General features: G+C 36.0%; 1 protein-coding gene across 6 annotated transcripts in view; it reads left to right on the top strand.

The window, feature by feature from the left end:
- The window catches only part of MECOM (MDS1 and EVI1 complex locus), a 502,728-nt gene that overhangs the window by 463,095 nt on the left and 16,875 nt on the right, over positions 1-22,758 (top strand). For 3 of the 6 annotated variants that reach the window (XM_063442617.1, XM_063442622.1, XM_063442621.1), the window contains 6 exons: positions 9,518-9,620; positions 10,490-10,706; positions 11,294-11,441; positions 12,937-13,093; positions 18,069-19,425; positions 20,827-20,956. In XM_063442617.1, coding sequence (XP_063298687.1) covers positions 9,518-9,620; positions 10,490-10,706; positions 11,294-11,441; positions 12,937-13,093; positions 18,069-19,425; positions 20,827-20,956 — 2,112 coding nt within the window. The remainder of the gene's footprint in view (positions 1-9,517; positions 9,621-10,489; positions 10,707-11,293; positions 11,442-12,936; positions 13,094-18,068; positions 19,426-20,826; positions 20,957-22,758) is intronic. The other 3 variants (XM_063442620.1, XM_063442618.1, XM_063442619.1) reach the window with 3 other exon arrangements.

Here is a 22,758-nt window from a genome sequence, read left to right as displayed (position 1 = left end):
ATACATATGTACTTTCATGGAGAAAATGTCATCTCTAGTCACACTTTGTAAATATAGAAGACAATAGTATTTTTAACTGTTAACAATCAATCATGTCTCCCAGGGGTATCAGTTACTATGAAAAAAAGTTCCATATTAGTGTAGTTATTTTATAAAAAAAAAAATAATCTACTTTTGGCTCAGGTTTTTTGTAGTTTTGTTAACTTTTCTTGTTTGATTATATGTACTCTTACAGGTATTTAATATCTAAAAGTAAAGCACTATTCTAAAACTGTTACTTTTTTTTTCTTCTGGTTTTGTATTAGTTTATTTTTAAATATGCTTGCTAATATGTGCCCCAGTCTAGGGGTATATTCACTAAATATGTGATGTGCAAACAACTAGCTTGAAAAAAATCTAAAAATAATTGGTCATGTTGGTGAAAGATATCTTAATTTATTGAGCTGTAGAAATGTTCAAACTTTGCTATATTAACATACAAATCCATTGTTCAATATTTAGTGAGGTGAGCACTCTATATCAGATACATTTCATGATGATTTCTGTTTTAATATATATCACAACGGCTCGATTTATTCATATGATTTTTAAACAAATCACGTCTGACCATTAATCTGTGTACTCAGACAGGTGGAGTGCACAATAAGGTTTAATTCACAGTCTCTGCCAACAGTCGTACTTAAAAATTAGGCAACAAACCCTCATTGCCCCTTTTGACAATAAACTACTTGTTGAAACCGGTATCTAAAAAATTCCTGTTTCCACTGAAATGTATTGTTAAAAGTGCAACTGTAATTTTTTTTTATTATGAAATAAGTTTATTACAAGATAAAATCAGAGCAGGAAAACTATTAATCTTGTAATAGTGGGGCATATATATATATATATATATATATATATATATATATATATATATATATATTTGTAATGATACTTAGATTCTAGATTACTTCCTATACCCAGAAAAGCTATTTGCCAAAAGGAGAATTCATCATAAAACTGCAATTTTAATTCTATCAAAGCATTTCGCAAGGCACCTTATCACATTTAAGTTTAAGAGAGAACGGGACACAGCTACTATTTTTTTTTTCAGCATAATGCCATATACATTAACTACTTCACTACTGCAGGGTTGTCTTGTATAACGTTGTTTCTTGGTAAAGCCTTGTTAAAATGCTGTATCCCTTTTAAATAAAAAAAAAAAAAAATAGAACCTTCAAAGCATTTGTTGAAATGGCTATGCAAATTCCTGGCCACTTTAGAAGTACGTAAGTCTCCTAACTTATTTACATTTTAATTAATGAACTGGGAGAGAAAAAAAAACAAAGCGTAGCAAACCACTCCCCCTTTGCATAGTATTAAGGAATGGTCCCAAAAGACACTCGGAGGATTCTGTTACTTGCGATATTGTTAACCAATGCCATTTGTAAATAAATTTTAGCATTAGCAGAAAATTGCTGTTCATTTATTACCGTCTTGTTTTCCTACTCCCCTACTTAATACCATTCTCCCGAGACAATACTCTTTAATGCAGGCTAGCTGTAAAAAATGAATTTTGCGGATTATGTTCTATATGTATTTTTCAATAAGCTTCTTTGATAAATTGGATTGTTGTTGTTTTTACCCTGCATCTGCTCACCTTTTTATAATCATCAACTTTCCATTATTTTACTGTTTTCATATTTCATCGGCCCTTCTCCAAAAATCTAGCAATTACAGATGGAGTAAGATGCATGTCATCAATCAAACTATTGGTTGAAGGAAGTAAACTGTCAATAGTACACAGAATGTGCGAGAAAATTGAATTATTGGTTGAATGCACTGCTATATATTCCTGAGTGAAGAAAGATAGATATATATATTTTAACTCCGTCCGTAATTAGGGAGTCTCTTTTAGATAACAGAACTTATGTTTCTGTAATAACGTTACTAAAATGAAAATTAGGCAAAACGTGTTCATCAAAACAGCTGAATTACCTTTTAGCCGGAGATGTCAAACTCTTTCCTCCAGGGCCGTAATTCTACCAGACTTTTAGGATTTCTTAATTAACATATAATCAAGCCATTAACATTGTGTATCACTTAGCAATGTGGCAAGTGTTATTCTGGAAACCTGCAGTGTCTCTGTGGCCCACAAGTACTGGAGTTTGACACCTCCTGATTTAAATGGTTACATGTCTTTAAAAAAAAAAAAAAAAAAGTTGGGTTTGCCAAAACGTTAATCTCAAATCATATATTAAAAAAAACCTACTGTAAAACTAGAAATCCTTGATTTGGTGTTATAATAGTGTCGTTCTTTAGAAACGTTTGATCTGCAAAGTTTGTAAGCTGAAAGTGAGTACTGCAAATTTGCACACGGCAAGTCAGGACACTTGTTATTTGCCAGAACGATTAGCTCAGTATGATACTCCTCCTATAGCACCCTTAAATAAGGTATTCACAAGGATAATGGTGTTAAAGCAAAGGGTTCCCCTGACATTTTAATATAGAGTCTGGTTTTTAAACTCGTGATTCGAGCTATGACATACTAAACACTGCAATGGAATGCATACGGTTATATTGCTGTTTTATTTTTTTTTTTATTTTTTTGTAAGTGTAGACTGTGCAATCATGCTTTTATTGCAAATTACTAAATGTGAATACTCCTACTCCACCTCCCACCATTACAATTATTGAAGTCATTTTATTTTATGTGGTTTAGACGTGCTTAATAATTATCTTTGTCTCAGTATCTAAGCATATATTTCTAGGAGTCTCAGGAATCCCAATTGCTGTTGTGAACTATGCTTAATTCCAGAATGAATCTGGTGCCATAATGACACAAGCTGAGTGCTTGAGTTTGTCTTTTCTGGCTGCTTTACTATGCACTCACCCCCCCAACCCCTCCCTGCATGTTTTCTGCTCCATAAATAATGCTGTATTGTATGGGCAGCATGCAACATTTTTTACCAGAGCATTTACAAAATCAACATTTCGCTACAAAGACATCTACTGGCAGCAGCCTGAAATTTTGTTGGGGCAACATTCAAGAAGGGCCTTTTCCTTTATTAGTCCAATTATTAGTACTTCCTGGATGAACCAAAGGTCATTCATAATTCATGCTTGTTGTCATTTTTAGAGATGCCAAATTGAGTCTATTAATCCTAAATGAAATGACCTGTGCATTACAAGGCACCGAAGATTTAAACACTCGAACCTCAGGGGTTGCTTCACCTATTCCAGAGGACATTGCCAGGCAATTCTGGAGTGCAGGATAATTAACGAGATTTTAGTTCACCAATGTGCATGCATGGAATTAGACCATATAGGTCAAAGTTAAAATTATTAAGACAGTAAATTTTGAAATTGTGTATTTTGGAAAGCAAGCGGAATAAGACCTATAGGGTTGAGGTTCCATCAAAGCCAACCAGCAACCCGAGTGGCTGCAGAAGTTCCTATTGGCAGTGAAAAGGTTATTTTTACCAACGTTGAATAATAAATAAAGCCTTGTGTAACCGAGGAGTGACTGGCTGTATAAAATGTATTTATGTGAACATAATTTATGGTGCATGAAGTTCAACACTCATGTTCTGCTGCTGTTAAATAGTTTTACTCTTCTGTTCATAGCTTTCTGGTAGAGTCCATGTGGAAGAACCGTTAATTTATGTCCAAGAAGCAAGGGTCCTTCCTTCTTCAAACTGCCAGACGAGTTCTGTGTGGAACTCGACAAACATTGCATTGCAGCAACAAAAATAATGAACATTTATAGAACACTCCCACTTCTGAGAGTCGATTATGACATCACTGAGGCGCCAACAGTTTCACATGTCAACAGTTACCGCTGAAGCTTTTTTAATTGCAAAGTGTAAATTATATTTAAGAGAGGCCACCTTATCATATGGCAGGGAATCGTTAAAGATGCCTCTCCAAATCTGTTTGCTCTCGTCTTGATCAAACAGAGGAATGTTTAAATGAAAACTGTACTATTTCTGATTTTTATTTTTTTTACATTTTTTGGCAGTGGTCGTCTAGACAAACCGTTTTTGACGCGTGTCTGTGCTATTTATTTAGCAAGCTTAATATTGGCTATTAGTGGCTAGGCAATTTTACATTCGTGAAAGTAATGTGTTTGAGAGAAAGCTATATGGGGTACACCATATTATGCTAATTAAATAATTTTGCTAATTTATAAACCTACTTCAATATCCATGACTGTTTTTGATTTAGTAAATAGTTTTGAGCTATTTTTCTAACAAGTAAAGCAGTAAAACCTATTCTTGAGGTGCATTCTTTGCAACACTCTGTCTACCTTTGAGTAATAAAGTAAAGAGTCCATGAATGTTACAAACCAGATGGTTTATAAAGAATTGTGCAGAGCAGAATTTAAATGATCACTTTTAAAATCCCCGATAAGACGGCCCTTGTCTTCTGTGTTAATTTTATATATAAACATCATTGAAGAATTGAGAGCATTCAACAATATGATTTGGCCAAAGGCTCTCAGCCACCATGCAACTGCACTGTCTCATGGAGACGAAGGTCATACAATTGCCTGCTGTTCTGCCAGTACAAAATAGCCTTTTCTACCACCAAAAATCCTTTGCTGGCTGCCTGATGTGTTTTGTTTTATAAGCATCCATGGTAGAGCCGGGATCTGGTCATGCTATTATGATTACAAGTCCATTTGTGTTTTCATCTTATCACTCTTGATGTAGAGATTTCATAGCCTACAAAAAAAAAGAAAAATAAATCATAGCAAAATCCATATGTAATAGATGCAAGCGATACCACAACTGGAAGCTCTTATCACAGGTCTACGGGAACTGATTACACTATAAAATCAACTCTTTGCTGCAGTTTCTTGTTATAATGGAATCTGGATAAAAATACATGGATTCGTTTTCATGTAACATGAATCACATTTTACCTCACTGTCTGTTTTATTTCTTTCTCTTTTTATTTTCAACGTGATGGTTCTTGCGCAATCCGAACACTCAATTAACTTAAGAACTGGAAAAATCACAGCATGTGGATAGCCATAATAAAATAAATAAATTAGTGAGGATAAGGAGTTTGAATAGGCAAGATATACATATAATAGGAAAACTATGCAGGGGGAACAAAAATTTGCAGTTGATATTGTAAGTCAATTGACACGGTGTCAAATTGCCAATTCTATGAGTGTGTGTCTGGTGGATGCAGCCTAAAGAGGACTGACCCACAGTGGATCCCAGCGTAAATCTAGAATGAGTATTTTTAATGCAGGCCAATTTAAACAGGACCTCTCTTACTAACTACGTAATTGGCATAATTTTTATTTTTTTTGCAAGGTATTAATGTACTTTAAAAAAAAAAAAAAAAATTGGTCTCCCATTCTAGAGCATTACGTAATCGTGTTTGTGGTTTAAGGAACAGCCGTCATCAAAGTGTTTTCTTGCAGGAGTCAAAAGCCTTCCTTTAATAACAGCATAAAAGTACTTGAGACGGTCATGTTTACAGTTACTGGGGAAAGGGAACATTTCAAAAGTTAACTGTCTTGGGGTGTATTGTCTTCTGAGCCTGCTTGTTTCCAAGAAGCCATTGCAGAGTTCTAATATGTCACAATTCAAATGTCAACATGCTTCTGGAAAGGAAACCAATACACTGAATCTGTGAAAGCTGCCAAAAAGAGGTGATACAGAGTGTTGAGTGAAGCTCATTGTTCCTGAAGGGAGTAAACTTCCAGACAGAGCATTCTGTTTAGTACCGTTCTGTTTAGTACCCTAGATTTTAGGTTAAAATTAAAGTATTTGTTTGAAAAAAGTGTTTTTAGTCAAACCTATTATAAAAAGCTTGCTTGATTTCAATTCGAAAGAAACTTGTCAAGTTTAAAAAATAATACAGAACAAGCTAATTGTTCTGGGGTATTCTATGTTAATTCATGAAATAAAGATTTTTGGTCTTGAGACTCTCAGGTTTTACGTTGATTACTTGGAAACACTGCAGCTTAAAAGAGCTTGTCCCTACAGGCTGAGCAGTGCAAATGTAGCATTTTTTTTGAGAGAAGACCGTGTTTACATTGCTTCTTAATGGGTGACGCATTGGATTGGCTGATCTCATCAGCATTGATGATCTCAACCAATGGTGGAGAAGAGGCCGCGGCAAGAATAGCATAGAAACATAGTAAGTACATCTTTTTATCTAACTTGATTGAGTAAGGAGCCAGATAATCTTAATAGCAGAACACTCGTGTTTAGAATGTTCCTTTCAGCATGCGCTAAGGAATCTGTTGGCGGTTTAAAAACAAAAAACGTAATAAAAATCATACACTGCATTATTCACTAAAGGGTGAATTTCAAATTACGCAATGGAATTGCCACATTGGAAAAAGTCTGTGGGTTTGCTTTGTTTTCAGTTTAGCTAATTTGGCGTAAAATTAATTTAGAATTTGTGACAATTCTAACTTTTTAGTGGAGTTAAAAGAAGGGGAAATTGTGTGTGTTTTCTTTTTTTTTCTTCTTCTTCTGTCTTATGTATTCCAGTGGGTTAATATCATCAAGGATTTTAGAGTCACTTGCCAGGTTTGTACACAGCATATTGTTCATGTAGATAAGGCCATTTTTAAAGTTGATATCTGAATCTGATCCGGAAAAATAAAACAATAATAATAATTAAAAAAAAAAAAAAAAATCTTACACCTGACACTATAGGACCCCATAAGGGAAGTGCACTAAATTTAATACATGTAAAATACTGTCCTGGATATTAAATCTGAAGACTTTTTTTTTTTCTTACAAGATAAATAAAAGTTGAGAGATGGCAATTTATTGCATGACCCAGTACAGGAGGCACATTTTTCTGCATTTCTCACTTTCAAGCTCAGAAATGCGATTTTTAGTGTAAATATAAAGTTGTGTCAAAATAAATATTTTACATAACGTTGCTGATGTGATGTGTGTGTATTAAGTATTTTGACTTGGTTTTTATATTTTCACTTTTGATGCAGTATGTGAAATCATCAGAAAATGGATGTACGATAGATTTAACACTGCTTTTACACACGTGTGCGTTTCATGATAGTGCTCTCCTGGCTAGGGGGGTGTAAGCATTGAAATGTCACTTTCTAAACACTTTTCTTTACCTTCTAATAGGTGTATACCTTCTCCTTGTATTAATAACTTTACCATATTAGCTCATTGTCATATACAGTTAGCTTTTACAGCCACCTACAGGTCTGTGTTGTACATTACAAGTCAGTGAATGTAATTGTTCACAGCAGGTGTAACCTGTATTTTTGCGCACACTGACATACTGCTGGGTGAAACAGCTGATATAATCAGCCACGAAAACACAGAAGCGATAAGTTTCCCACCCTTGCATTTAACCATGTATAGGTGGTAGGATTTACAAAGTTAAACACCTTTTGGGTAATAATAGTGTGTATGATCGGGATGAACAAATTATTTTTATCATTAAACTGTAAATGTCACTAATATTTGTGTCTTCACTGCTGTTAAAAACCATCATTCTCTGTACACATGTATACAGAACGAAAAGATTTGCAGGACATTTGACATAACAGTCCAAAATGCTTTTATAAAATAGATCTCGTAAAGTGGGACAAAATGTAACATAGAAACATAGAATGTGACGGCAGATAAGGATCGTTTGGCCCATCTAGTCTGCCCAATTTTCTAAATACTTTCATTAGTCCCTGGACTTACCTTAAGTCTAGCATTGAAGAGGAACGCAATTGCTTTTTACGAGTCAGAACAGATAAGATAGTCTATGGTACTGGAAGAGACCAGACTAGTGCATTAGTGTTTTTCAGCAAGTATGAACACCTGAACTACGGTAATTGATCTTGTGGGATTGACCTGAGCACTTATTGAATATGACTTCACAGTTAAATCCTGGATGCTAGATTCGTTCAAGAGTAAATTAAAAGGAATTTGATTCATTTGGACCAGCTGAAAAGCATTATTGCACAAGTCTAGAAGAGTCCTCGTCATGAAAGAATCATATCTGATGAAATCGGTGCAATTCGACACAGTGTTTACTCAAATAAGTGACAGCAGTGTGTGTGTCTGCGATAAAATATTCAAGAACTATGAATGTAGGAAAGAAATCCAGGCACTCCAAAGTATTCCATCAATTAGGCAATTTTATTGGACCCAAGCACCAAACAACGTTTCAACCCCTTAATCTTTCACATTTTTAAAGCAAGAATAGTAAATGACTGCACTGTTTAATTTGTATTAAATAATTGGGGAACACACACAGAAAAGGCCATAAAACAGTGTTAAATGGTGAAATCCATCCCCCGATTGCATCTACATCTGTTATCGCGTAGAATAAGTACAGAACCATTCTTTGTGTTTGAAACAAGGCACAAGATGAAGAGGTATGGATTAGGGCTGGTTACGAATAGATGGCTCTCATGTCAGAATTATTCCCATTCAAGCTTCTTATTGTTGGTAGCATTTAGAAGCTCACTTTTAAAGCGGACCTGTCACCTGAAAAGTAATCTTTAATTACAGAGTATTTTTGTGCAGCCTTCTTTCTACCTGAAAGGCCCATGTGTCCTGTAGTATTTAGTCATTCATTTAGTAGTGTCTGTCCATCCAAGAGTTTGAATGGAATTGTATCTCCCATATTCAGAAGTTGGACAACAGTGCAGCATGTCAACAAAATCAGTTAATCTTATATATTGGGGTTTACGAGCATGTTTCAAATATTTTTTATGAAATATTAAGGAGGGTCAATTTTCTGGGTGCATTTGACTAAAATGGATATAATAACTATGCTGTAATTTTTTTAGGTGGTAGCCATGATATCTTCCTATGCTATACTTGGTGAATTTGTGCATTCATAATGGTATTTCTCCCATAATGCCATGAGAACTTGCATGTGCACTCCTGCACACTGTCACATTACCCCAGTGATTTCTGGGATATGCCCGGCTGTCAATGACAGCCACAGATTTTATTTTTTTCAAAAATATCCGTGGAGACCGTTCCTTATTAATACATACATAGACTGACTTTAGTTTGTAGTTGAGGATATATCTCTGAATACACCTGGCTCCATTTGACTGAATTCCTGCTTATTTTCTAGCTTCTTGTATCGTTGTAACATATTTTATAAAGCTAGATTTTGGATGTGGTACAGATGTGAAAGCAAAATTTCCGTTACATAGTGCAAATCACTAGGAGATTGCAAATATGTTATTAAAAATATCTCCAACCTTATTTTTGGTGTAGTTTTTTTTTTTTTTTTACATTTTAAATTTTAAGGTGAAAGATCCATTTTTACAATGGATAATTCCAAACCGATATGCAGGCAAATCATTTTATGTTCTAAACTTTATTATTGCACTTTATAATCAGACATACACTTTATGTTCCTTTTTCCTCGAAAACTATTACATTCTAAAAGTAAATTTCCCCCCCTCTCCTGCCTGGTTCTATTGGTACAAGTCTCTTTAGGAATAGTAATTGGCTGAGCGCAGATTTCTCACTCCATGCCATTGATCGCACAATCTCTCTGTCTTTTACAGATATTCTACAGAGCCGTAGCGGACATTGATCCTGGAGAGGAGCTCTTATTGTTCATGAAGAGTGAAGATTATTCCCATGTGACAATGGCCCCTGATATCCATGGTTAGCAACATAATATGCATCATTGTTCTCTGCCAACATAGTGTGTCCGAGATACTGAAAGCAGTTTTGTTAAGTCACTGAATGAATAACTACTAACTTAAATGGGGAGACACGGGAGCGTAACTGGAAATTAATGGACCCCAGTGCAACCTTCTGTAGATCCACCCTGGACCTGGACACACATCACTTCTTCATACTGTTGGGCAGCAAATGAAAAGGACTGCCCTGCATGGCACAACGAAAATCAGTTAATTGATCATTGCAGTTCCCTTTGTTAAATTATGAACTAATTTCATTCTTGCACATGTGAGTTATTATTACAGGGCTTCACTTTTCTTTATACTGCCCAACAGCATGAGGAAAAAAAAAAATTTTTTTACTTTGTTCAGGTTTATCACACAGTGAATCTGAGCAACACTTTTTGGCAGTGTCACTAGGAAAATCTGTCAATCATTACGAAGCGTACTGCTCATTTTGTGCTACAGGAGATCAGGAGGTTGTGATACACACTACATGGTACAGTTGGCACTGTGTGGGTGTTATAGAAACTGTTTTAATTTGTAGCAACTTTTTAGTCATGTTGTTGTTGCTGTTCTGTAGTTACTCCAGGGCTTAAAATCTCAAATCCTACGCTACTAGACTAGGCTTGAATAGTTCTCCACTGCTAGTCTGGAGGCTCAATGGCATAGTAACCAGGGATACATTTTCACTTGCCAGTGGTTAGTGGGCAGGAGAAAATTTTGAGTCATGCTAGTGTCCATGGCAATTTAATGCTACATACATTGTAGGGTTTTTTTTTCCACACATGTGGGGTGTCTTTGTTAAATAAAGTAGCTAGTATATTTTCTGATGCATGGTTTGTTTTACAGAGGAGCGCCCATATCGTTGCGAAGAGTGTGATCAGCTCTTTGAGTCCAAAGCGGAGTTGAGCGATCACCAGAAGTTCCCCTGTGGTACACCTCACTCTGCCTTCTCAATGGTAGATGACCATTTCCAGCACAGTCTGAAGGATGACAGTGACCTCCTTGATATGCAGCATTCTCATGAATGTAAAGAATGTGATCAAGTCTTCCCAGATATGCAAAGGTCAGACTTGCTGTGCTGTCAAATCTTAAAATGATCTGTTTGCATGAATCTCTGTCTGTTACTATTATCATCACAAGGTGAGCCATGTAGTGGCAATTTGTCAAATATAGTTGTCCTACCTTAAGTATTCCAAATCTGTAACTTCAGTTCTCTAAACCAAGACAATCTATAGCATTCAAAGACTTGTGATTGGCTGCTTTGCTATGCAAGTATGTTGCATAATCACAATAGTGCACCATATTTGGAGTTAATTATACAGCACCGTGTGGGCGTATTGCAGTGGGCACAGGTTTATTGCTGCAAGTTTGGGTCTAATGCTGTGGGTGCAGGATTAGTGCAGCAGGCATGGAGTTTATAAATATAGCTTTATATAATATTTTATATTCTAAGTTAACATTATATAATATTAACATTTTGCCTTTGGGCTATGCCCCCCAGTATTTAGCCACCTAGAAATAGCCCTGTACAAAATAATGGTCCAAATCCTTTATGTTGTGATAACTAGCATGATTTGTGATGATACGTTTTGTGTAGTAAAATAGATTTTTATTTATTTTATATAATTGTTGCTGTTTTGCTCCTCTTAGTCTGGACAAGCACTTACTTTCTCACACAGAAGAGAGAGAGTACAAATGTGATCAGTGCCCCAAAGCCTTTAACTGGAAATCCAACCTTATCCGCCATCAAATGTCCCATGATACTGGAAAGCACTACGAATGTGAAAACTGCTCCAAGGTAATGTGACTTTGTGTTTGGTTTGTCATAGGCCTACAATAGGGCATCTCACAGCGTGTCTCATAAACCCCAAAACAACGCTCTGTTCAAGCCATCCTATAATTCACATGGTTATCAATCGGACTATACCTCACATAACCTCATTCATTAGATTATTTAAACATGTTTATAATTGAGACTATATTCTAGAACGGAAAGAGTGTTAATGAAAGTGACACAGAAATCTGTATAGATTGTTTTATTTTTTTCCCATTGGTTCCCAATCTTTTTGATTTGTTATATTTGAGTATGTTAATGCATTCAGCAATGTTTGAGGACAGCAGATATTTATTGATATTTTAATTACTCTAGAACCATCTTCGTTTTTTTCACTTCATTTGTCACAGTTCTGGTGACCAGACTATGTTTATTTGATACATTTTTACAGAAACCCAATTGCAAAGTATTACTGCACAAGACTTCTAGGGGCATCTACAAATTACAGACAAGATTGCTTCTAGATTACTAAAATAAAACAAACACCTGCCTATCTTGGAATTGGTTATTTATGCATTGACAAATCAATTTCAGAGAAAGTGGAAAACATGTCTCTTTGACACGGCAGCGCTAATCTTTGCTTTTAGTCTTTTACTTGTTTATTTTTTTTATTTTCCAAGAGCAAAAGATGTTCCTCTATTTAGGCACTGTATTCATTCACAGATAGATAGCCCTATTAGTAAGATGGAAGGTGCTCAATGTTTTAACCTTCTTAGCGCTTAATAGACAACCACAACCAGTAGTTATGGCGGCTAATATCTTACAATACTCCGTTTTGTGGACTTTGTGCTTCTTACTTCAGTAGATTTTTCAACACAAAAATGGATATTCTATGTTGTCCCTAGTATGGCATTTAAAAAGAAAAATCCTAAGGTTAAATAGTCCCTAAATGTACTTGAAATAACATTGAAAATAGCCGTATTCTAAAAGAGAATAAATAAAAAGTGCAGACAAAATTAGGATAAAAATGTAATTAAAAAAAAATAAAAAAATTTTTTTTGTAACTAGTCATAGAGGATAACCTTTTATTTTTTTTTTATCTCTATTATTTCTATCCCAGCTATGCCATCGGCATAGAGATTAAGTCTACAAACATGGGATCCATGGGCAGATGTGTGTTCAGTCACACTGTCTCTAAATGAAGCCTTGGAATCCCAGGTGTGAGGTTGTGTGACATTTTGGGGGCGGGTGGTTATCGTCATTCTTTAAGTGAAAGAAGCTATCATCAGATTTGTCATCCCAGTGTATAGATTAAAGGTATAGTTATCCTAAGGTGACACAGTTTGTGGCTGTTGGGCCCACTTAAAGGCCAGATGCTGTTTTTATTGATTGCCTTTTGTTTGTCGGGGAATGGTGGCACATATATCTGGCTGTTTGAATATACCATATAGCTGTCCTTTCAATATTAGTGATGTCCTGCTTGTAAAGAAATGCTAACTAATGTGTACTCATTTCCTAGCAGGTTTTCACGGATCCCAGCAACCTCCAAAGGCACATCCGATCTCAGCACGTCGGTGCCCGGGCACACGCCTGTTCAGAGTGTGGTAAAACCTTTGCAACTTCATCAGGTCTTAAGCAACATAAGCACATCCACAGCAGTGTCAAACCTTTTGTATGTAAGTAAATCACATTCACAGTTTTGTTTTGTTTTTGTTTTTTTAACCCTTTGCTGTTTTTCTCTCACTGTATGTTTTATATGTTGGCTATTAAAGTCCCTGGAAGTAATAACAAATAGGAAGTAAAATATGGAATTCTTCAAGGGAACATCCTGAGGCAGCTTCTACAGGGTTTAAAAAATAGATGTCTAAGAAGTGATTTCATTCTTGAGATAATTGTAGAAAGGGAAGTACAGACTGCCAAATGCAACATTCTCTGTAATGTGGTGTATTGCTCTTGTTGATAAATACTTTTTACCAAATGTCATGTCTCCCCCATTTGAAGCTATCGCTGTCTTACTATATTATACCTATAGAGACATGCCCTTTGAGAGCCCAGATGACCTTCACCTATGTTACAGTGAAATAGCTGGCTCTTACAGGAAAGGGTAACTGAGGCAATGCAGAAGTATGTCACAGGTCTATCCGCATGACTTTTAGAGAACCCAAACCACACCACACCCCCACCCACCTTTATGCTTTAGTTTGTACTTTCCACAATGGTATAATTATTGTGATGATCAAATTTATAAATCTCTGGCATGACTCCAGTCTTCAAGGGATACAACCCAAAAAAGGAATAATATATTTGCCCATTGGTGATGCTTTATTTAAACCAACAAAAGCATTGCTTTATCTTCAGCCATACTTTAAAATTTGACATCATAATGCAGATATCAGTGCTTTAAATCATGAAGTTGTTGTTTTAGATGCTCATGATTGGTTAGACACTAATGGCCCTTTAATAATGAATGGACACTGGCGTGTTACACTCTTCCTTGGTAAATAATGGGTTAACTATTGGTACATATTTCCCCAAAGATTCTGCTTTCACAGACCGTTTCCTACAAGTTACTGTATTGTGATTGGTAGCCAATAGTCCACTCATCCTAAGTGATGCCCATTTAAGGTTGGGATCTGGGGATTCGTGAATTATGCACCGTAACTATCAATATAGAATTGTCACGTGAAGGTACTATCTGCTCTCCAGCAATAGCCCACACACAGTGTGCAGTTTGCATCATTCTGTTTATGGCAACTGTCTCTTGTTACATTATTCTGCTCAGACTTGAGTGAAAGCTCCCCAACACAGAGGTAATTACTCATTGCCTTCACAAAATCTTCAGCCCCTCCAAATAGAAACCACATGCTATAATTGGTCCAGTATAGCCAGCCTGCACTGCCTAATGTGTTTAATAAGCAGAAAATATGCAATTCTCGCCTGCTATCTTATTCCACAGTTCCCAGAAGTTACACTGAATGCTACGAGACTAACACGCCCAGGGGCTTGTGGCTTTTGTTCCTGGTAGTTGTTTGGTAGAAAGTGATGAAACTCGTTTAAAGAAGGTCCCCAGTGATCTGTCTGTACATCCATACATTATGTTTAAATTGCCAGCTGAACAAATGAGTGTCTAGCGTTTGGAGAGTATGAGTTCAGTGTTGGACAATACTACTCATTGCTTTAGTACTGCGACTCTCGTAGTGCTCATTCATCTGTGTGAGGCAGAGTCTAAAAACTGCTGGTTAGCTAAACAAAATGGGAGATCTTAATAGCTGTCATGGTTTGACCCCAAAGAGTTGAGGTATTTTTACATTTTTTTTTCTTCATGTTGAGGGTCCAATCTTAAGGTGTTAACATAATTTTTTTTTTTTTTTTTTTTACTTATGTGATAAGAAGTCAGCCTTTCAGTAGATGTTTTCTTGCTCGCATGTTATGTTTAAAAGGTACACATTTTAACTTTGTTTTATTTAAAGTTCCAGCTATATCTGTAACTTTCCAGGTTATTAACATGTACAGTGAGTCCACATTAAACCAGGAAGTGACTCAGCCAATCTCAATGCTAACTAAATAGAGTAGCCAAAAAAAGTTAAAAAAAATAAAAAAAGATTGATTCTCACTATTTCCAGATATAGAGAAACCTTTCAATTAGAAGTTAGTCCAAAAATAGCACACCAGGCACTATTAATTTATTTTTATTTTTTTTATAAATTACTCACAAATCGCTTTATTTGTTTAACATTTCAGTTCTGGTTACACATGTTCATCAGGACATTGATAAAAAATTTGCAACCGGATCTGAAACATTTGCCAAATAAAGTAACTTATGAGTATTTTACAGAAAAACAAACAATCTATGGATTGAAATGTCTGGGCAATACTTTTATTGTACATCCTTGAATGTGTGCATATAATAAGTGTGTGTGTGTGTGTATATATGTATATGTATGTATGTATGTATGTATATATATGTATGTATGTATGTATGTGTGATTTCCAAAGGTCCTTGCACTCAGACTCAGTGACGGGAACAAACGTCGGTCACTAGGGAAACATAAACAAGAGTACTGCCAGTGCAAGGAAGAGAGAGACTATTACATTACAGTGCAGACAAACCAAGAATCATGCAAATAAATTGCACCTGAACAAAAGGGGAAGGGATATGATAGATCAATAAGAATATAATATATATGTATGTGCTGTGTGTGTTTTTTTGTGAGTTGAAACCTATAAACCCTGTAGGGGCTTTGTCAACCGTTCCACTGCCAATGCAACAAAATGTGGTTCTTATTAAATCTAGACTGGTATATCTCCTCCTGTTTATTTAGCAGGTTACATACAGTACATTCTGTCAACTTTGAATCTTGTAAATTTAGCAGAGCAGCCAGAATTACTATATTGAAGCTCATTGTGTACTCATTTGTGAATATACATAATAAATTCACACTTGTATATGTGCTTGTCCAATTCGCAGAGGCTGGGTAATTCCTAGTTGGTCTGATCAGGCCTTGATGATATTGTTACACATTGGATGTTGAGTGTGTTTATTACATAACTCAGACAGTTTGTGATCACATGGGAACTATGGGGTTGGTTTTTGACTTTTGTCATTAACTTATTTGGAGCCAGTAGCGAAAGCATTTAACAGGCCTACATGAAAAGTTTGTGCAAGAATCCGTGAGCATTTTAGCACTTTGAGTCACTAGTGTGTTAACATGGTGAGACACCAGGATGGAGGAAAAAAAAAAAAAAAAGCACAGAGCCTCCTACATCCAATCATTTTCTTCCATGTAGAAGAATAAAGAGAACTCCTGCTGAAAAGCTGTCGTGTTCTCTCAGATCTGTTCTAAAGCTTCGTTAATGCAGTAATTCCCTTATTCAGGCCACGAAGCCTGACAGTACATAGCACTGTAATGCGTTGCTAGTCCCCTCAGTATCCAAGGATTTCATTTTGTTAATTAGTATAATGGCTTTTTCACTGTGCCATCATTAGCTAGTAACCATTAAGGCTTTTCCCTTGTATTGTTTAATTAGCCAATGCACAGAACAGACTTCGAAGAAGTGATCATTTGCTAATGAAGATTAGCTCAATAAACCCCCTCTCCATATTAGCACATTTAACCTACTGAGCCTTTCCAGTGTCCCACCTTCACTGGCACTCAAACAGTTAATGGATAGAGAACCTCCAAAGTATTTAGATCTGCTTACTTTTCTTTGCAAGTGACTACCTAGGGGTTTTTCATGAAATGAAACCTATTAACTATACAGGGGCTTTGTTAACCCTTCCACTGCCAATGCAACAAAATTGGTTCTTTAATTAAAAATAATTCTTATTAACATCAGCTTATGCCACCAAATTATCATTAAAAGTACCGGTACTATTGGGATTAAAAAGTCCATTGAAATATGTTGTGTTCCAAGACTCGGGATTGTCTTTTTTTATTTTATTTTATTTTTTTAAATGTACTCCCAGCATGCTTTACATACCTTCCATCTTCTGGTACTGATGACAGACAATAACATTTTTTTTTAACATGCTAGTTTTCTGTGCAGTCTAAATTGGGAAAGCAGATGCCGGAATGCAAGATGCGTATCTTGTAAGTGTTGACGAGGACAGTTTTGTTTATTTAGAATGCATCTTGATGCCAGGGTAAACATCTGAGAAATGACAGCCAGCGTTCTGGCTTCTCAAGGACAAGACTTCTTTACAAGTGCAGGAAGGTTAGCGCTGGTGTGAGTGGAAGTCAGGGGACGTGATTACAGTTCATGGGAACCAGCAATGCAGGATGAGATACATTCAATTTGGTTTCCTTCACAAGCTTAAAATAGAGCTATTGTAAATTGGGGTAGGCTTTCTCAAACCCTGCAAATGTGGCTCCGAATTCTGTGTTTATTGTTGTGTGTCTTTGATGTGTGAATAATAAGGACATGGTCCCTTCACAGGTACAATTTAGGATTTCAGTTAAGTGACAGGCTGTTTATTGTTCGCCACTAAATACTGAGGAAGGAGAATTAGAAACCGTACATCATGAGATGAACTGCAGTTTTCTTAACCATTTAATTAACCCTTTGGCACTAAAGGATGACTATTAAGCATTTTTATGAGCTATTCTTTTCTAAAACTTTTTAAACATTTTTTCATTTTTTTTTTTTATTATGCATGGTTAAAATGATCACCGCTGTAGTATGTGTGCATTCTATTTCCAAGGAAATGCTTGTTGTGGCTACTGTAAATTTTCCCCTTAAATTATTCAGTTCTGCAAAGTTACCTACCATATTTTTCCAACAAGTATTTCTTCATGTTAAAGATAACTGACTCAGCGAGAGTCACAGATTTGCCATGTCTGATTTTAGAGACTTTCCTCCTCTGTTTTACATGCACTTTACATAGGCAAAATCAGAGCTCAGAAATATCTACCAATTTCGTTTCCATTTGATTAAAATGATACAATATGGCTGTTTTTTGATTAATGTGTGCATTTTCAATCTATCTTTAACAGTGTATAAGAACAACCTCAGTCTTCCAGTAACCTTTAACTTTCACATTTCTGCTGTTTAACCAGTTGATGAGGGAAGGGGAAAGTTGTAAGAAGACTTTTAATAAAAACAAAAAAAAAACATACATTTTAAGACCTATATTTTTTTTCTTTTGCACAGGTGAAGTCTGCCATAAGTCTTATACTCAGTTTTCCAACCTCTGTCGACATAAACGCATGCACGCCGATTGCAGGACTCAGATCAAATGTAAAGACTGCGGACAAATGTTTAGTACGACATCATCACTTAATAAGCACAGGAGATTTTGTGAGGGGAAGAATCACTTTGCGGCAGGAGGATTGTTTGGGCAAGGCATATCACTTCCTGGGACTCCGGCCATGGACAAGGCTTCCATGCTTAATATTAACCATGCAAACGCTGGCCTCGCAGATTATTTTGGTGCTAGTCGGCACACTGCTGGACTTACGTTTCCAACAGCACCCGGATTCTCTTTTAGTTTCCCTGGATTGTTTCCTTCAGGTCTATATCATAGACCTCCACTGATGCCAGCCAATTCTCCCGTAAAAGGACTTCCAAGTGTGGAACAGGCAAATAAAAGTCAGAATCCACATATGAACAGACCTCAAATATTGCCGGCTTCACAGGACATTATTAAAGCACTGAGTAAGCACCCATCGCTGGGTGAATCGAAGACTTTGGAATATTTAACAGAGAGTAACTCTGACCAGAGACCACAAGACAAGATAAGCGACCAATCAGAAAGTAGTGACCTTGATGATGTCAGCACTCCAAGTGGCAGTGACTTGGAGACGACATCTGGATCTGACCTGGAGAGTGATGTAGAAAGTGATAAAGAGAAAGTGAAGGAAAATGGTAAGATACACAAGGAGAAAATGAGCCCGTTGCAAAATTTAGCTGCCATAAATAGCAAAAGAGAATACAACAATCACTCAATGTTTTCCCCTTGTTTAGAGGAACAGACGGCTGTGTCTGGAGCCGTTAATGATTCCATAAAAGCCATTGCTTCTATTGCCGAGAAGTATTTTGGTTCCGCTGGACTTGTGGGCCTTCCAGATAAAAAAGGAGGAGCATTACCTTATCATTCAATGTTTCCCCTTCCATTCTTTCCAGCTTTCTCTCAATCAATGTATCCATTTCCAGATAGAGACACAAGACCTGTCCCTTTAAAAGTGGAACCAGAGTCCCCTAAAGAAACAAAGAAAGTCCAAAAAGGGAGAACTGAGTCCCCATTTGATCTTACAACCAAACGTAAGGAGGAGAAGGCTGTGACAAATGTGTCTTTGAAACCTGTAGTCCCAGCAGCCTCACATCATGACCAGCCTTTGGACTTAAGCATGGGAAGCCGAAGTAGAGCGACTACTACAAAAACATCGGAATCCAGAAAAAATCATATATTTGGGGAGAAAAAAGACATTGAAGTAGAGCAGACAAAACCATCTGATCATTGCTTGCAACATGCTAGACCCGCTCCTTTCTTCATGGATCCCATTTACAGGTAAGTGGAGGTCATGTAGATGGTTCTTAATTTTTAAATATAGAATTTGCCCTTTCCAAAGTATATTTTGTTAAGTGAATCTTAGAAACGGAGTCCTGTATACTGACATGGCTGTTGTAGACCAATATCCAGAAAACCGTGTCTGATCAGATGTTATCTTATTATCCATCCGTTATTAAATATTTCCAATCCCTTCTCTCATATCCTCTTTTCTAGAACTATTTAAAAGCAGAACTGGTTGGATACTAACTATTTGGTGTAAACATATGACAGAATTTTTTTTTTAAATCTGCTGCTCTGCCATTGTAATCACCAAATTAGAGGTTTCTAATATTTTGGAGGAAATACTGGACATGTTTTTGCTCTCTGTTAATCTCCCAGCGTGATGAAACTTGTGTCCTAAACAACCCCTTAAAGTAAATGCTCACCTCGTAAAGTTGAATGTGTTACCAAGCTACTCAGCGGGGGTCCAAACAATTATATTTCTTATAAAATATATTCTTCTAAATATTTATTTATGAATGTTTCCTTGTTCTTGCTGAAAATGTCTTTTACTTGAAACGTATTTTGCAAAAGTCCTGCCCACCATTCACACTCTCCAAAAAGTACCACCAACAACATAAGTATCTCTGTTAGACCTTTTGATATTTTGGGAGGTATATGCAGTTCGTCGTAGGTTTCCACACATTATGTAAATCCCATAATCCTATGGCTACCCTGCTTTTTGTGGAAGATTTTTACTTTGATTAAACTTGGCACTGTGTACACCATTACCCACAACCAATTAGCCAATGGATCTGTGTCTTTCTGTGACTGGCTAACTTATTGATGGACATCTAATAAACAGCCATTTTTGTTCGGTAGAACTTTAGCCACTTCCTTATCGATTTATGTGGAACGATATATAATTCTATTTTTTGCCAACACATGTCCTTATTTTGCATTACACATTCGTTGCATCCCTAAAGGTTGGGGTAGGCAGCTGGGCAACTGTTGAATTGGCATGGAGGATTTTTTATGTACGGAATGGCCTGCTCAACAATGTTGACGCTTTTATTAGATCTCTTAAATTTTGAGAAGCTTCCGACTGCCAGCATATGGGCTTAAACACACATGGCACTCTTCACGAGGCTGCCGAACAGCAATGCATTAATGGATGCCAAGAATCTGTATGGCTTGTCTTATGTTCACGTTGATTAATTTGGAAGTTTAGGCATACTCATGTTTTCAGAATTTTAATTAACTCGTGTTCATTGTAGATTTTACATCATTATTTCTGCTATTAAGAGTAGAGTGAATCATTAAAAAAAATTATATAGAGATATAGACATATATATTTATATATAAAAGAAACGTCAAGATGTTTTGTTACTGACATTATTTATATTTGTTTAAAACCAGTCCAAGAATCACCTTCGATAATTTGAATATCTACGATTGCAGGGTAGAAAAGAGAAAACTTATGGATCCACTTGAGGTTCTAAAAGAAAAATATTTAAGGCCTTCTCCAGGGTTCTTATTTCATCCACAGGTATGTGTAGGAGAAACCTAATTGTATTGTTTTGATTCAATGTCTAACAAAAATTAGTTTTCTTTACTCTTTTCTGCAGTGTTATTGCTACTGTTTATGTTTGCAATATGTGAAAGTTCAATAGACACAAAATGAGAAAATTGTAGAATGATTGATTGAGAACACAAAGTTGTATATTGTCACTTCATAGCAAGGGATTTGACAAACCATATTTTCTAGATGGTAATATCTCATATTTCTTTTCAAAGTGGGCGGAAACTAGAGTCAAGTCTGTTACAGATTCACTGATTGCAAGCATAAGCTAAATCTACATTTCCCCTTAATGCTCTGATAATCATGATGCTGCTATACGTATTTAAAAAATAAATATATTAATATTGTGTAATATTAAAAAAAGTTCTTGTTTGTGGTATTTATATGTGAAATAACGCTTCTGATCTGAATTAACTGAGTGCATTTTATAATATTCCTTCTTTTTGACAAGTCACCATTTGTCAATAAGAGGCTGTACTGGAGCGGACGTCTCATTCATGTGTAATAAACGCTTAAACATCTAGGCTTCACCTCTTCCAGAGTAGCATTCTTTATTTCTGGTTTATTTGGAGTATATTCAATAATCAGTTTAATCACTTGAATGGATGACGTGACAAAAGCTGCAATGTCTGTCTGTTGTCTGTACTCAAGTTGTTAACATATCAATATAGAGCGGGTTGGCCAAATGGTAGTCACCATCTATAAGGCTGGCAAACCATCATGGTAGTTGTAGTCCAGTAACAGCTAGAGATTTACTTACTGGCTAGTCCTGTTATCATGGAATCCCTGTAATCTTGGATGGAATGTATAGATATATTTGCCTGGATAAAATGCATTTGATGTGCTGTTATGGGATATACAAAGCTGGTTCTCCATCCTCAGAAATATTAATTCTTGAATATATAGACATTCTTGGGGATTGATTAGTCCCCCACAAAACGACTAGAATTATATATTTTTTCCCTTTTATTTGTATATCCATGTCAGGGTACACTGTGCCCTACCACTTTGTGGAATAGATTAAATGGCTTGCCTGAGTCAGTAGGACTTCATCAGCAATTGTTACCTACATAGATGTAGATGACGTAGTCACAAGACCATTGAATGAAGGGCAGTGTGAGTTACAGCTTTTCTAATTACTATAATGTATGGAAATCTGCAAAACAGGTGCATTCTCTCTTCTGAGCAAAAATACATTCTTACACAAGGGAGTAAATGCATCAAGCTTTGTCAATGCAATGTATTATCCTAATAGGCCACTCTTCATTGAGACACTCCACACAAGGACCGTTTGAAGAGTGAATTTGGGTTATATCCCAGAATACACTTGTTTAAAATTACATTCCACCATAGAATCCTTAGAACCAGCGTGTTTTCCTTACAATATATGCTAAATATAAATTTAAAATTATTTGAATAGACATTTCTTAGCTTGTATATGTACGTTTTACATAACAATGACGGGTTAAAAAATACCCATCATTAAATATGTAATTTACATGTTTGACGCTATTTTACTATAACTGAAGGTAGACATATACACAAGAACACATATAATAAATAAACAAATATATAAAAAAAAAAATATTCTTCTGTATATCCTCTAGAAGCACATTTGTAATTTGCACCGTAACGCATGTTGGTGAAACTTGTTTCTTTATCCATTGCATGATTTTGAAAACGCCTTATATATAATATTCCGAGAGAGAAAAGGTTGTCTTTTCTGCACCCCCTGCAGCATATGTTATTACAATTTAGTGAGTTATTTA

This window comes from Pelobates fuscus, chromosome 2 (assembly GCF_036172605.1).
Source record: "Pelobates fuscus isolate aPelFus1 chromosome 2, aPelFus1.pri, whole genome shotgun sequence".
Lineage (NCBI taxonomy): Eukaryota > Metazoa > Chordata > Amphibia > Anura > Pelobatidae > Pelobates > Pelobates fuscus.
This window is presented reverse-complemented; position numbering and strand designations above follow the sequence as displayed.